Consider the following 15,384-nt stretch of genomic DNA (forward strand, 5'->3'; position numbering starts at 1 on the left):
GAATTTTGTGAAAAATATCTCTTTATTCCTGTGACATTATTGTTGACATGGTGGTGTTTTTACTTCTAAAACCTAAAAGACAGTAACAATAAACTATTTTGCTAAAAACAAAAGCACAATAATTAGTTCTTAAAATCATGACTAAAATCTAGTATCATATATAGTGATATTATGGAAAATGATAGTAAATATAAGACGCTTTTAAATGGCACTGTTAACACCTTTCTAAAATTAAATTTTAAACTGATGCTTCATCATAGGGTGTGACTGAAATAATAACAATTGCTAATGTTTATTAAGTGCTTATTATTCTCAAGGCATTGAACTAAATATTTTACATGGATTATATTATTTAAATTCTCCAAAAATACCTGCATGAGGAGCTATTATTATTCTTATGCTGTATTTGAATACAAGGCTCTTTGAAGTTGAATAACTAGGTCACTTGGTCCTTTGCTTTGGAATAAATATTATTACCCAAGGCGGAACATGTCTTTATTGGATGAAGGGCGATTTCATAAAACGCCTTTTACTTTAAAATCATTTTCAGAAATCTCAAAAACCAAACCTTGAACCGGAGACGATTGGTAGTCTGAGATTGAATTGTCAAGAAGACACGATTTATGTCATTTCCAAAGAGAGTAGGTGAAGGTATTCTGTTTAACATTGCTTCAAGTCCTTAAAGAAGGAAAAATGCTGGTATGAGTGTCTTTAAAACATAATGATTAATATTTCTTATTTAATAATTTTATGACCTTTATTACCAATAATGAATTATTTTTTAATTGGAGAAATACAAGCATGCAAAAAAGAAATGATTGATATAACCAATTTGAAGACTCTTGTATACAAGCATCTCTTTTGATTCCATTTAGGATATCTTTCCCAAATCAAAATAGAAAGCATATTTTCTATATTACACTAAAAATATATCATTGAATTATCAAAATAGAGCACTTCTAACCAGTACTTGTTGAGTTACGCCCGTTAGCATTATAGCCATGGTTCTCTGCAAAGAAGCACCAAGGAATAACAGAGTTATTCCATGGCCTCCAGCAGCAGCCTCTCTGTGCACAAAGCACCTGTCAAAACATTTAAAAAATGAATTACATGATTATTACTGTTATCAGAGGTGTCTGTCTCTACTGCTAATTATGCTTCATTCCAATGAATGATTGTTCATTAAATAAATTTCTTTCCATAAAATTATAATACTCTGAAATATCACTTGTTTTTGTTCCTTTCACTTGAAAGACATATAAATATTTTATTAAGTTGAGTTGCTTACACCTTATCAGAGATTGATGCTCTCAGTTTTGATTTATCAAATTTATATAGCAGGAATGGATGTAGCTCAAGCAATTGGACACCTATGTCCCACATGGGAGGCCCCATGTTCAGTTCCCAGTTCCTCCTAAAGAAGATGAGCTGATGTGCTGAGCTAATGCAATGTGCTTATGAACAAGCATACAAAATGAGCAGATACAATGAAGGGAGTGGATGTGGCTCAAGTGATTGTGTACCTGCCTCCCACATGGGAGATCCCAGGTTTGGTTCCCAGTGCCTCCTAACAAAGACAACGGGCAGACACATCAAGCAAAGACAATGAGCAGATACAGTGAGCAGACAAATCAGAGAGCCATCTTGGGGGAGAAAAATTTATATGTCAATATATATTGTTGTAAGCATGTGAATTGGCCTCTGAGTAATTATAATATTTTCTTTCATCATGATGTTGATGCAAAGAGCTGAAGTATTGTGTACCAATTTTGTATCAAACTGCAGTTTAGTCTATGAAGATAGAGATATGACTCTGAAGTCAAGCCCACATAAAATGTTTCAGATAGTTATTTCTAAGTAATTATTAGTTTGATATTTAACTATTTGAACTACTTTATATGCCAGGTATTACAATTCATTGCTGTGATTACATTCAATGAACAAGGCAAAATCATGAATTCTAATAATTTTGTAATCAATATGGAAAAATTATGTGAAATGAAAGAAAAGCTATAAATGTTTGTAAAAATTGAGCAATATGGTGGTGGTGTGTATTAACACTGGTAGAATTGAAAATCTACTTATTATCTAATATACACACCAAAGTATTAGTTTAAAATGTATATTGCCTATCATCTTAAAATATAGAATGGCAATCGAGGTCATTGGAGCACAACTATCACAGTTTTGCCTCCAAGCTACCACAACATTACCGCTAAACTACCAAATTAACTCTGAAATATTCACTTAGCCTTGATACACTTTCCATGGCCCCATATAAGACTAAAACTCTTTGAATGAGATTCCATTTAAAATTTTTAAAATCTCTTCAAACTTATTTCAATAAATTCTACGTTTTATATTTAACAATGTAAAAAAAGGAAAAAAAGCACTAAACACATAAGAGATGTTCTAACCTATATTTTTAAAATAAGTTAATGATCATTTCTTAAGCGACAAATACAAATATATTGGCTCCTATTTACTCTATAAATATTTGTTTAATCCATAAATTTAATTTGTTTCACAATGAAAATACTATTCAGCATTCTAAGAAGTTGACGTTAATTGCTAAGAGTAGGCATTAAATACCCAAACCTAGGACATTTAAATGTTGTAACACTATAAAATCCTAGTAGCCCATCCTGTTTCTTAAAGAACTCTTCTGTTCAGCATTAGTCACTCCTTAAGGAAAATGGTTACTAAAGGAAATATCTGGACACTTTCTTCAGTGTGTTACAGCAAAGGTAATGTTATCCAGCTCCTTTATCAGTGGGTGAGCTATAGGACTCCCTCTTCCTAAAATTGATCTAAAGGAGCTTTTTAATTGTTTGGAAATTTTCATGGCAATTTAATCAGAAAATCATTTATAAACTATGCTATAGTAATTGCAGGATGGGGCCAATAATAACTTTGTAGTTTATTTAGTTAATTTGTATGTGGTGGTAGTGTGGGAAATGTGAGATTCATGCATGCATAGTAAAAGTTTTTCAAAAGGTTGATACATATATAAAAAGTTCATTGACCTTTACTCCCATGCAGATTTATGAAGAACAAAGAAGAGTCAACTTGAGTTGTATGAACCCATTCAGTTAACTCTAAATTTTCATATTTGCACCTCTTCCCTCTCAATTGCCAAATCATAAAGAACAATGCATTCTAAAAGAGTGTTATTTTATTTCCCATAGACAATATAATGGAGCAGAGATATTTTCTCATAAAATTCTACTTTGTCAAAGATTATACCATTTTAATAAATAAGTTCAAAAGAACAGAATTTCACCAAGGTTTATGTAGATAAGAATAGCTTTTTAAGCATGAATAAATATATACTTCTTAATTTGAATTAATAGAGGTACACAGTAAAGCAAGCTCTGTAACTTTTATTATTTCTCATCTGTTTTTACAAAGCCACTGCAAAGAAACAAATAAATTTAGCGTGTTTATAGCTAGATATTAGGGAATATGGAATTGATTCAATACTTAGCAATTATCTTAATGATTATTAGAGTATACATTATAAAATATATAATAATAATAATGTATATAGTCATAAAAATATTAGGGATTTTTATTGTAGACCTGTGTTGGAAATTGATCTGGAATGCAGTTTATTCTCTCATTGATAGGATCATTTATTTCGTTTGGACATTTTCCTGGACCAGAAGGATTTGCAGTGGTTGAACGGGTAGTAGGTGGTGGAGATGAGGAAGAATCACTGTGTTCTGAAAAACGGGTCACCAAAATGAAACATGGTATTAATTTTTTTTTCAGTTTCTTTAAGTAGCCTATACTTTACATTGAAAGAATACATGACTTTACATATAAGGAAATAAAAATTAAATTTTACACTAACAATTAAGTCACAAAATCAAGCTCTTATCATGAAAGGAAATATCCCAATGATATTAAACATTGACAGTGTAGAGCCCTGCTGTTTCTTCAGAAAAACAAAATATATTCACAGGCAGTTTTAAGATAAATTCAAAAGGAAATAAAATGTACATTTACACCACACATCTATTTGTATTTTGTACAAAGTAATAAAAAAGAAGAAAAGTGATAGCAAAAGAGCATAGAGAAAGAGACAAGTAATTAGAGGAGAAAATAAAAAATAGGTGAAAAGAGGTACACTGAAGGAAGGAATTTAACGTATAGAGAAGAGAAAGATTTGACTAGCAAAGATAAATAAAACTCAACCCTATATAAAATAGGAACTTTCTAACAGGCAGATCTAGTCAAGATAGAGTTGGTTGTTTCTTGATGTGGTAAGTCTTCAGTTACTGGAAGAAGTTTAAAAAGAAAAACTAATAGCAGTAGAAATGCTGATGAAGGTATAATGTTAGACTAAAAGGTAATTTATAACAATCTGTGCGATTCTGATTTGATCAAGGAAGGGGAATTATAAAGAAAGGGAAAGCAGATTAGGTAATCCAGAACAGTATGCACCTCTAAATTCAGATAGAAATATTTTTAAAAAGGTAATTAAACATCTAAAATCTTGTTTCACCTTCCTTCTCATTTGTCTTCCCCATACAACCTCTACTTCCTCAAAAAAAAAAAAAAAAAATTGAGCCTAAAGCAATGAAGTTATTTCCTGGAACTCTCCAACCTCTTTGCGAGTATCTGAAGGCCACAAAAATCTCAACTCCTCTTACTGAAAAGAACATCTCTAGTATGAATAGATTACTATTTCATCTTAAATAATAACTTGATCTCTTTACCTCTTTGCTGTTTCAAGCAACATAACATAGGGGAGGTCATTAATGCCAAAACATATAGATTCCTTAAATACAAGGCTCTTTACTGTAGTAACTGGAGCATGCTGGATAGAAAAAGTTGGAATAATTTTAAAATTTGTCCTATTACTTTCTTCACGTGTTTCATCTCATACAGGTAATTTTTAAAAAATGTGTAACATTGTGGAGTAACTTTTTCTTAACTGCTCTATAATGTATAAATATTTTTAATCTTACTTACCTTCAGTAGCAGGTGTCTTAGTTGCTAAAACAGCAACTAGAGCAATAGCTATTATAGTAACTATAACGAAGAGGACAATCAGAATGATTTCTAATCTGGTAAATTTCGCCATCTAAGGGAAAAATAGAAATACATGTTTCAAATATAAAATATATAACTACAATAAACCACCCACTAGTTATCGTTAAATAATACATACTCCTTTTCTTTACTAAGCATACTGTAAGCAGAGCTGCAGATATATCCAACAGTTTAGAATATCAAGTAATAAACATTGACAAAAATGTAAATAAAACACACACCTTTAGTAAAAAGAGTGGATTAGTGATGCACATTAAAGTGGTACACAAAGATGAAAACATAATGGAAAAAAAAATCTTCACGTAAGTATGTCTTGCCGTCTTATTTTAGAGCATTTTCAAAGTCAAAGAAACCTTCTATTTGCACTGCCCCTCAGTTCTCATAACAATTCGATGAACAATTCACATTTTACTGATTAGGAAATTTGAATTTAGACTAAACTATTTTCTCAAAGTCAAAACTCCTATGTCTTCGTACTCTGATTCTAGTCTCTCCTAATTCCAGCACTGCCCTCTCATAACAATACTGTGAAAAGGGTTATAAGTCATTTGGGGAGGAGGGCAGTATATACTTGGGAGCCAATATTTTAAAAATAGATTTGAGTGATATGATCTCCAAGTTTCCTTCCTGAAATTGCAAATAAAATTTATAAAACTCTCCTATCAAATATACACATTTCTTTTTGGCTAACATTATACACTTGTGTTAGCATTCATAGTTTACTTAAATGTGGATTTGTAATACTCCTTCTCCAGTAATGAATCTGAAAACTTATCTATTTAATTTCACTTCGACTATGTACTGCTCATCTCTCCTAATCTTCCAGTTTCTATGGCTTTTCTGTGTTCCATATGAATCTTAATTCCATAACATATGCCCAGGTAGGAAGACTAAATGATATCCTAGCCTCCAAAGTTAGTGTTCAGAGAAATTAATGAACAATTTCTGAGTAAGAGACATATTCTGGAGAAACTTATTACAAATAAGACAGTTTAATTCCCTATACAGGGCTGTATTTTTACAGTAACGGTTAGGTAGTAGAAATGTAACTTACATTCCATGAACTTTAAATATTTCATTATCTTAACTCCTAAATGAAACCTTGAAACCTATCTGTACCAAGTACATTTTATTATTTTGAGACTTTGCTGCTACCACAAAGTCACTTACTAAATATCTGGCTTTTTTCCCCCAAGAGACATGTTATATATGCTTTTTCCTTTCTGTTTCTGAAGTTTGTTCCAGATTTTCCTTACGTGCTGCTGGTTCATTGCTCTAGTTTCCCTGGGTATATTTTCTCCTTTAGTTTCTGGTGATTTTGTATTAGTCCATGTGTCAAGCTCCCCTTCCTAACAATTACACATTTCCAAATTAATTGTCCATTGTCAACTGATCTAATTTAAATTTCCAGTCCTTCCTACCTAGGCATGTTTCATTAAACAGATGGTGAAAGAGGCAAAGGAATATTCAGTTAATTCCTCAAGGTCACACAGTTAATAAGTAACTGAGGTGGAATCTCATCCAAGAAAGTGTGTTTGATGTCATTACCTCCACCACTGCATGACAAGCTCTCCCTAAATTGGACTTCAGTAAATCAGTCATGTAGTTTGGTTTATACCTCCTATTTTTCTTCCAAGTAAGTCTATTTTTTCCCTTTGAAACTTTGCCTCATATTTTACAGCTTCCAGTAAATTTTTCCTAATTAATTCCATTCTTCCTTGCACTGAATATTTAGTATTTCACTTTTTCAAATACTATTATGCACTTATTAATACTTAGCATTTCAACTATACCTGTTTGAAACTATCTTTAATAATGTGCTTTATATTATTTCCAGTGTTCTGTGAATTAACAATATTGAAAACCCCAAAACATAAAAACTGCCTCACCCCGGGCTCTTATTTTTGATTCACTTATCCATAGAGATGGAAAAAATTTGTCCATATAGATTTTTGCATTATAAGAATGGACACTTTGCTCACTGGCCTGAAGTATAATTTCTGGTTATCTCGACGCTCTAGCAAGGTTGAACCCTTCCACCTGTTCTCTTGCTTTTCTGCCCCATATCCTCGGTTCCTTTAATATTTGTACTATTTATTACATATCTCCTCCGTGCCAAGGTGACTTCCCCTCAACTTGAAAGCCCTTTCATTTCTATCACCTTAAAAGAAAGACTTTTAGTCAACATTCTACTGCTTTCTCCTTTTCAAAGTCTAGCTCCCTCTCACCTCTTTTTCCTTATCTCCCTATAACTCCTCATCTCAAAACCTTTCTACTGAGAAAGCTTGTTCTGTCAAAGATCACCGATGAAAGAAGATGGGTCTTTCATCTCTCCTCTTATATAGATTTTCTCCACATCTAACGCCATTAATCATCATCCTCACACTACACATTCCTTTGACTTCTGTAACTATTAATGCTATTTAGTGCCTCTTAAATATTGCTATTTCCATGAGTTTCTTCTTCACAATGCTTTTCTTCGCACTTGGCATTTATCTCCCTAGAAAAACTCACTGTCTCCAATAGTTTTAACCATCATCTCTATTCTAATTAATACCTGATTTGCATCTTTAACCATCCTGTATTTCCTGTTTTCAAAACATGTGTGAATTTGTAATTGCCATGGCAAGTGCTCTAATAAAGTATCAGTTTTAAAATCAAGTTTTTATCTCCTACACCATTTCTTCTTCCTGTACCTACTCTTATGTCAGTTGTCCCAACTTAGAATCCTTGGGTTATTCTCTTTTCTCACATCCTTATCTTTCTACTACATCAAATCATTGAACAAGTCCTGTTGATTATACTTCTAAAATATTCCCAAAAGCACATCGACTTTCATTCCCTACTATGAGAGCATCTTTTTTGGATAACATGTTCCCTTAGCACGTTCATACTTGCTATACTCCCTCACTATGTACTCTTCAAGTCAGTTTCCAAACTATATCCAGTTCAAATGCCGTATTATCTTTGAATCTTTCTAAACTCTTGGAGGCAGAGTTAATTTATCCTTTTTCCATTTATCATAGTACATAGCAAATTCTAGTGCAATTTTTAATGTGTATGCCCATCTCCTCCATTAGATTGTTCTATTTTTAACAGCAAAAATCATGACAGTAGTTGGGATCCTGATACTGACTGAACTCACACATAGATACACTCTATGTGAATGAATGTTTCAAGATTAGAATTAAATTTTAGCATATGATTTCCTGTTACTGATACGTAAACTGTTAATTGAATTGGTAATCTTCAGAGAAACTGAATGTAAAATTAGTTTAACCAAAGACCCATGCTAAATGAAGTTGTTTAGAAAATGAAAAAGAGTTGCTCAGTTTTACATGAAGGATGGCAGAATCACATTTAATGTTTAACACTGAATTAATACAAGTCTCATCCAAAGCACTATCCTACTTAGATATCAAGAAGCCAATAACAAAGGTTGTGCTTCTCATTTCAAGACAAGTCTAAAATAAAAATAATGTGCATATGGTCATGAAGTGAACCCTCTTTTATCTAAAAAAATAACAAAATTAATGTATCAAAATTGAATTACTCATGCGAGTATTCATAAACAAAATACAATAATTTTTCATAGTTGTAAGTGGTAATTACAGTTATGATATTTTTATTACAATAATTTTAAGCAAAATATTTTTTGGAAACTATGTTGATGCCCTTTCTCTGCATATTTGGTTTCAAAACCAGTAGCACTTTCTTAGATTATAGCTTGGTAATCGATATTCAAAAGATTTTTTCAGGGAAGGTGGAAAGTTTTATAAATATAGCACTCTACTCTGCCTACATAGATTTTTAACTAAAATATATTTAATCATAGTTAATTAGAGTATTCCTCCAAGAACTTTTCAAAATATTTTCAATCTTTATTTTCTTCACTATAAAACAATCAGCTTAACCTGCTGTGATTCTAAGTTGACAATAATTATAATGAAGAGCTGGGCCCACAAAATATTCCCATGTCTTAAAGAATAGAAACGTTTCACCTAATTTAGAACAAAAGACCATATATTTAAAATGGAAATGGAAATATGTTATCTTTGCTGTTTAAAACAAGTTCAGATAGACCTTCATTTTTGCTAAGATGAATTAAAAGGATGCACAATTACTTGGAAACTTGAAAGTAACAAAGAAATATGATCCACAGACTTACCTTATTGCATAGCCTGCTCTGTCTGTTATGTTATAACACAGTTGGGTAAGGTTGCCAAAGCAATGATCAGGGAAAACTGCTCAACTATATATTAAGTTACTTATAAAATTTTATTGCACCCTCACCAGCCTATCAGTATTTAATAAACTTTGGCTCAGAATGCCATTGTAAAAAGCTGTAACTCTGAAAATAGTTTGCATAAACATTTCTCACTGGGAATCCAAGTTAATTAACAACTGTGCTCTTAGGATAGTCTTCGATTTCTGGAAACTACAAACTCTCTGAAGAATATGAAAGTAGTTACTTCAATTATTTTTTTTTTCTCCTTTCAAGAATTTATTTCTTTCATTATTTGGAAGTAGATTTAATAACTGTGTGTAATTTAATTTCTCACTGGAAAGTAGAAACATATTTGAAAGCTAGGATTTGGAAAACATTTGTAAGAACTAGCAATTAGAAGATAATATTTCATCAAATTCATAACTAGATAAAAGTTATTCCCTGCATCTGATTACTAATCTTAGGTTGAAGATTTGACCAAAACAGTAAAATAATTTGTAAAAGTAAGAGACATAAACACAGGTAATTTAGAAATTAAAATCACTTTATTAATCTATTACTTACAGCACTAATTTAATTTCTCAAAAATCATATTGTAAATTCTATCTCTTCATATAGTAAAAATTATATTATCAAATGCACTACTGCTGTAAACTAGTATAATGTTTAATAGAAAGGGATTTGATTTAAGAGATCTAGATACAAATCACAACTGATCTGCATATACTTGAGAAAACATGGGCCCATTTCTTAACTTATTTAAGACTAAGTTCCCTTATTTATAAAATGCATACGCAAATACTTACCCAAAGGTTTGTTGTGAGAATTACATGACATTATATAGTCTACTATTATCAGTATTGTAGCTCTACCATCACAAAAATGATATCATCAGGGTAAATTGCCCTGTACCTAAGTTCTGCTCCCAATTTGGGCACTATTTTTAAAGGAATATATATCAAAATAATGTGGTCATAAAAAATAAGCAAACTAGCTTTTGAGGCAACCTGAATATAGGGTAAAGGAAAACAAAAAAGAAATGTATGCCTGGAATGCAATAAGACTCAAGAGAGATATAAAAGAAAATTTCCAGTATAAAAAGAAAAGTGATATGGAAATAAGATTGGAATTATTCTAGAAAATCCCCAATGGGTAGAACTAAGCCAAAAGTAAAAGAAATTATGATTGATTCACTATTTGTAGACCACGTAATTTCATATAAAAGTCAAGCATGTTCCTAGAAAGCAACAACAAACAATTGGAAACTGAAATTTTAAAACAATCTGTGTCTGCATACAGATTGTGCATATATATATATATATATATATAATTTGTAATAACACCAATAATGAGTACTTAGGTATATAAATCTTGGATTGCAAGATTCATTTTTGTTAAGCTGGAAATTTTTCCCAATTTTATCTATAGATTTATGTAATATCAATTAAAATCCCAGTGAGCTTATTAGTAGATAATGATAAACTGATAATGTTTTATAGCAAATTTATCAAAAATAGTCCCAAACTGGAAAAAAAATTAAGATATTCTTCAATACTTGGTATATCCACACAAAGACATACGGTGAAGCAATAAAATGATATGAACTACTAGTGATTAATACAACACCTGGATGAACACGAAATTTCAGGTCAGTTTTTCCTCTGCAATTCAAGTTCTGTGATGGGTTCTCTAGGATGAAACAAAAAATCTTTATCAGATTTTAATTAGTTTTCCTTTAGATTTCTTAAGTGTGTATACATATTTTACATAATAATCTCTGCCCTCTCCATTTAGAAAAGTCTTGTGTGATTTGAAATTTTCACATCATCTATTTCATCCCCCATCTCCCTGCCTGGTGCTGTGATCTGGCTTTTGCCATAAATAGTTCCTTTCCTCCCCTTTGTTCCATACATCCCAGTTCTGGTTCCATGAGCCCCAACCAATAGGGAAGTAATTCATGAATTTCTTAGAAGGTAAATTCATACAAAACCAAGATATAAAGGTACTCAGTTATACTCATAAAAAATCACATACAACAATGAAAGAAAGAATTTTCATGTATAATATATTGTTTTTCTTTAAAAATAAAAATTAACTCATTAAATATCAATTGTTACTATAGAAACTTACAAAAAATTTAGAACTAGATAAAGCCACCAGAATGTCACAGATGAAAAGAGGAAAAGTAAGTGATTTGCAAAATGGTGATGGAGGGGAACTGCAGAACACTAATGAAGCAGGCTAGACAGAGAAACGATAGACAGATCTGGAACCTGGTGGGAAAACAAACGCTGCTAAATACATGTTCTTAGGTACCCCCAAGATGGCTGCTGGAAGAATGTGCAAGAATCTTCCATTTGGAATGAGATTTCCTTTGGAAGCCAGGAGAAGCCCCAGATATTCTCCAGGGACCTTATCATTGGGTCCTCCGGGGGGATTGAATCACAGAGTAATCAAAGTGGCAAATAGCTAGGACTCCTCCCTGTTATTAGCAAAGGGGCAGAATAATTAATGATTAAAAAATAACTGCAAAATGGAAAGAAAAAAAAAAACACCTCTGCTCTGGCGCTTCTTCACTCCCCTCTCTCCTCACCTTGAACAATTTGCAAGTAAAATCTGGGCATTTATAATCTATTTTGAGGAATTGTAGTCTATAAATTGACCCTTTTTAACACTTTTCAGCCCCTTCCTCTCTACCTGGGGTCCATGAACTGTTATTTTTCTCCCATTTCTTTTTTCATCATTCCTTAATAAATTACTGGCCTAACTAATCAGCTTGCTGTTGAAATTCATTTCTCATAGCTTAGCCAAGAACCTAGAGAAATTCCGACTACACTAAATCACATAAAATTTCCCCTACTCTTACAGGGGGCTGTAAAAATCTCTAAAGAAATGGCTACATGTTGAGGGAAGAAAGGATGGATGGAGGCCCTAGGATTCTGTGGTGGTTAGGAGCTATTTACCCCAGAAAAACATTCCATTAAATGCAATCCATTTCTGTGGATGTGTTCCCATTGTAAGTAGAACCTTTTGATGAAGTTACTTCAGTTAAGGTTTGTTCCAACTCAGATAGGATGGGTCTTAATCCTATTACTAGAGTCCTTTATAAGCAGAGCAAAATTCAGACAGAGAAAGCCACAGGAAGCAAGAAGCTAAGGTCAAAGGAACATGATAGAGAAAGGAAAGGCTGGAGAGGCTATCATGAGCATTGTTAAGATGGAGGAGTCAAGGACCAAGGATCACAGGCAGCCTGTCCCAGAATATCAGTCTTTGGGAGGAAAGCATCACTTTGATGATACCAAAGCTACTGCCTGAGTACCCATATAAATAAGGGAGGCAAAGGAATTTAGAAGAAGAGAAACAAGGAACTAGAGGACAGCACCATCAGAAAGACCAAGAGATGGATAATATCTGAGGTATGTCCATGAAATAGGAAATATGCAAGTACTGGAATTCCACTCTTGCCATTCATTGACAAAAAGGATGGATGATCTCCAAAATATATCCCTATATCTGACCAGTCTTACAAGCTTCAGGCCTGTTTTCCAGCCACTAGATAATCATATAGGTTCTCCACAAGACTCATCTTCAGAAGAACTAAAACAGAACTCATCACCATTTACATCAAGACCATTCTTTGTATCTATTTAAGTTAATATCACTTTCTCCCTAGTCATTTGGGGCTCAAAATGTTCATTTCCTTCTTTTTCACCATTATATGTAGGCTCATAATTCTGCAAGTGCTCTCCCTCCATATCTATTATATGTGATCTCCTCTTTTCACATTACTGCTACTGCTGTATTTCAGTCTTTTATTCATTCAAGTCTATTTTATTTTAATTGTTTCTTAACTGGTCTTCATATCATAATTATTACATTTTTTTCTTCCTTAATGTAAATAGAACTATGTCTCCCTCAAAGAATAATATAGGGAAGCAGACATGGCTCAACTGACAGCATCCATCTGCCATATGGAGGGTACAGGGTTCAATCCCCAGGGCTTCCTGACCCATGTGGTATGCTAGCTCACACAAGGAGTGCCGTGCCACATAGGGGTGCTCCTACATAGGGGTGCCCCACATGCAAGAAGTGCACCATGTAGGGACAGTTGCCCTGTGTGAAAAAAGTGCAACCAGCCCAGGAGTAGTGCTGCACACATGGAGAGCTGATGCAACAAGATGGTAAAACAAAGAGAGACACAGATTCCCTGTACCACCTGACAAAAATACAAGTGGACACAGAAGAACAAGCAGCTAATGGACACAGAGAGCAGACTATGGGGGGAGGGGAGGGAGAAGAGGGGTGAGAAATAAATAAAATAAACCTTTAAAAAAAAAAGAAGAATGCAGACATCCATTGACCAAGATGGCAATATAAGACACTCCAGGGTGATGTTACCCCACTGAATTTTTTAACAACTAGCAAAAATTAGCAAAGCCATCTTCTTCAAAACTTCAGAAAACAGTTATAAAAGACTGCAGTAAGTGGGAGAGTGTCAAAAAACAAAACAAAGCAAAGCAAAAACAGCTTTAAAAACAGCAAGAGTAGCTCCTGGTACACTTGTTGCCTCTCCCCCACACCTTCCTCAGTGCTGAGTAGACTCAGTCTATATTCCCATTGTGGGTCCCTGCCCCTGTTCCAGAAGGCGTTGCCCCTATGAGCATACTGACATAACTGTAGGTCACTGCCAATCTATCTTGAGGAAGTATGAAAGACTGAACCTGGAGATTCACCTCTGGTTCTAACTCTCAGAACTTGCTGTACTGGCAGAAGCTTGCAACAGGTAAATTAGTTAAGAAACAGTACATTCAAAGCAATGTGGGGCAAAGGATTTAAAATTTACAACAGCACTCCCAGAAGGAGGAAAGTCTATTTCATAAGGAGTAAAGGGATATTCAGGCTCATGTAAATTAAGAATTCCTAAGGATAGGAGGAAGCACAAGGATAGGACAAAGCTCAGGCAAAGAAAAGACTGAGAGGATGCTACATTTCACTTCTCAGGCTGATCTACTAGATAGGAGAGCTGAACACTCAAGATCACAAGCCAACACACTCAATTTGCAGAGACCATGAAAGATTTTTGTTGTTGTTGTTGTTGTTATTTTGTTTTGTTTTCAGATAACATTGCTTGTTTTTGTTAGTTCCTAGCACTTAAGGATATCTGGATACAAATGTATGGAACAGACTGCTAAGGGATTAATTCCCAGAGTAAATACCTTAAAACATTAAAACGTGCAAAAGGCAACAAAAGTTTACAAGACAAGTAAACAGGAAGTGATTGCCCATTCAAAGGAACATGATGAAAATTCAGAAACAATCAATGACAAAGACCAAACTTGGGAAACTGTCAACAAAGACTTTAGAAAGATCATCACCATGCTCCAGAAGATAAAGGAAAAGGCAGAGAAAGAACTAAAGTATATCATAAAAACAAGGAATGAACAACATAAGAACCTTATAAAGACAGATAAATTTTTAAAAGTTATCAAGCAGAAATACTGGAGTTAAAGACCATGATAAATTAAATAAAAAGGTCTCTAGAGGGATTCAATAGCAGATTGGGGCAAGCAGAAGAAAAATTCAGGGAAAGAATGATTGAAATGATTCAGACTAAGAAGCAAAAAGTAAACAAAAGAAAGAAGTGAACAGAGTCTAAGAGATACGTGCGACACCACCAAGTATACTAATATATGCATTAAGAAAGTCCCAGAAGGAGTGAGAGAAAGGGGCAGAAAGAATATTCAAAGGAACAATGGCTGAAAACTTCCCAAATTTAGTGAAAAATATGAATATACACATATAAGAAACCTGATGAATACCAAGTAGGATATAGTAAAGAGAATCTTGCCCATTACCTTTTAAAAATATATATATATTTAAAAGATACTTAGATTGCATAAACGTTATATTAAAAATATAGGGAATTCCCAAATACCCCACTCCCTACACCACCCACATCTTCCCACATTAACAACATCCTTCCTTAGTGTGGTACATTAATTACAATTGATGAACACATTTTGGAGCATTGTCATTAAGCAAGGATTATAGTTTACATTGTAGCTTACACTCTCTCCTGCACAATTTTGTAGGTT

At 33.3% G+C, this 15,384-nt stretch overlaps 1 protein-coding gene across 1 annotated transcript in view; it reads right to left on the reverse strand.

Moving 5' to 3' along the window:
• Positions 1–9,283, reverse strand: part of SI (sucrase-isomaltase) — a 94,898-nt gene extending 85,615 nt beyond the window's left edge. The window contains exons 1-5 of the mRNA XM_058295221.1: positions 9,230–9,283; positions 4,981–5,092; positions 3,583–3,725; positions 965–1,082; positions 569–678 (exon numbers count right to left, since the gene is read on the reverse strand). Of these exons, the coding sequence (XP_058151204.1) occupies positions 569–678; positions 965–1,082; positions 3,583–3,725; positions 4,981–5,092 (483 nt within the window). The 5' untranslated portion in view covers positions 9,230–9,283. The remainder of the gene's footprint in view (positions 1–568; positions 679–964; positions 1,083–3,582; positions 3,726–4,980; positions 5,093–9,229) is intronic.
• Positions 9,284–15,384: the final 6,101 nt, after the last annotated feature.

Source organism: Dasypus novemcinctus, chromosome 4 (genome assembly GCF_030445035.2).
Source record: "Dasypus novemcinctus isolate mDasNov1 chromosome 4, mDasNov1.1.hap2, whole genome shotgun sequence".
Taxonomy (NCBI): Eukaryota; Metazoa; Chordata; class Mammalia; order Cingulata; family Dasypodidae; genus Dasypus; species Dasypus novemcinctus.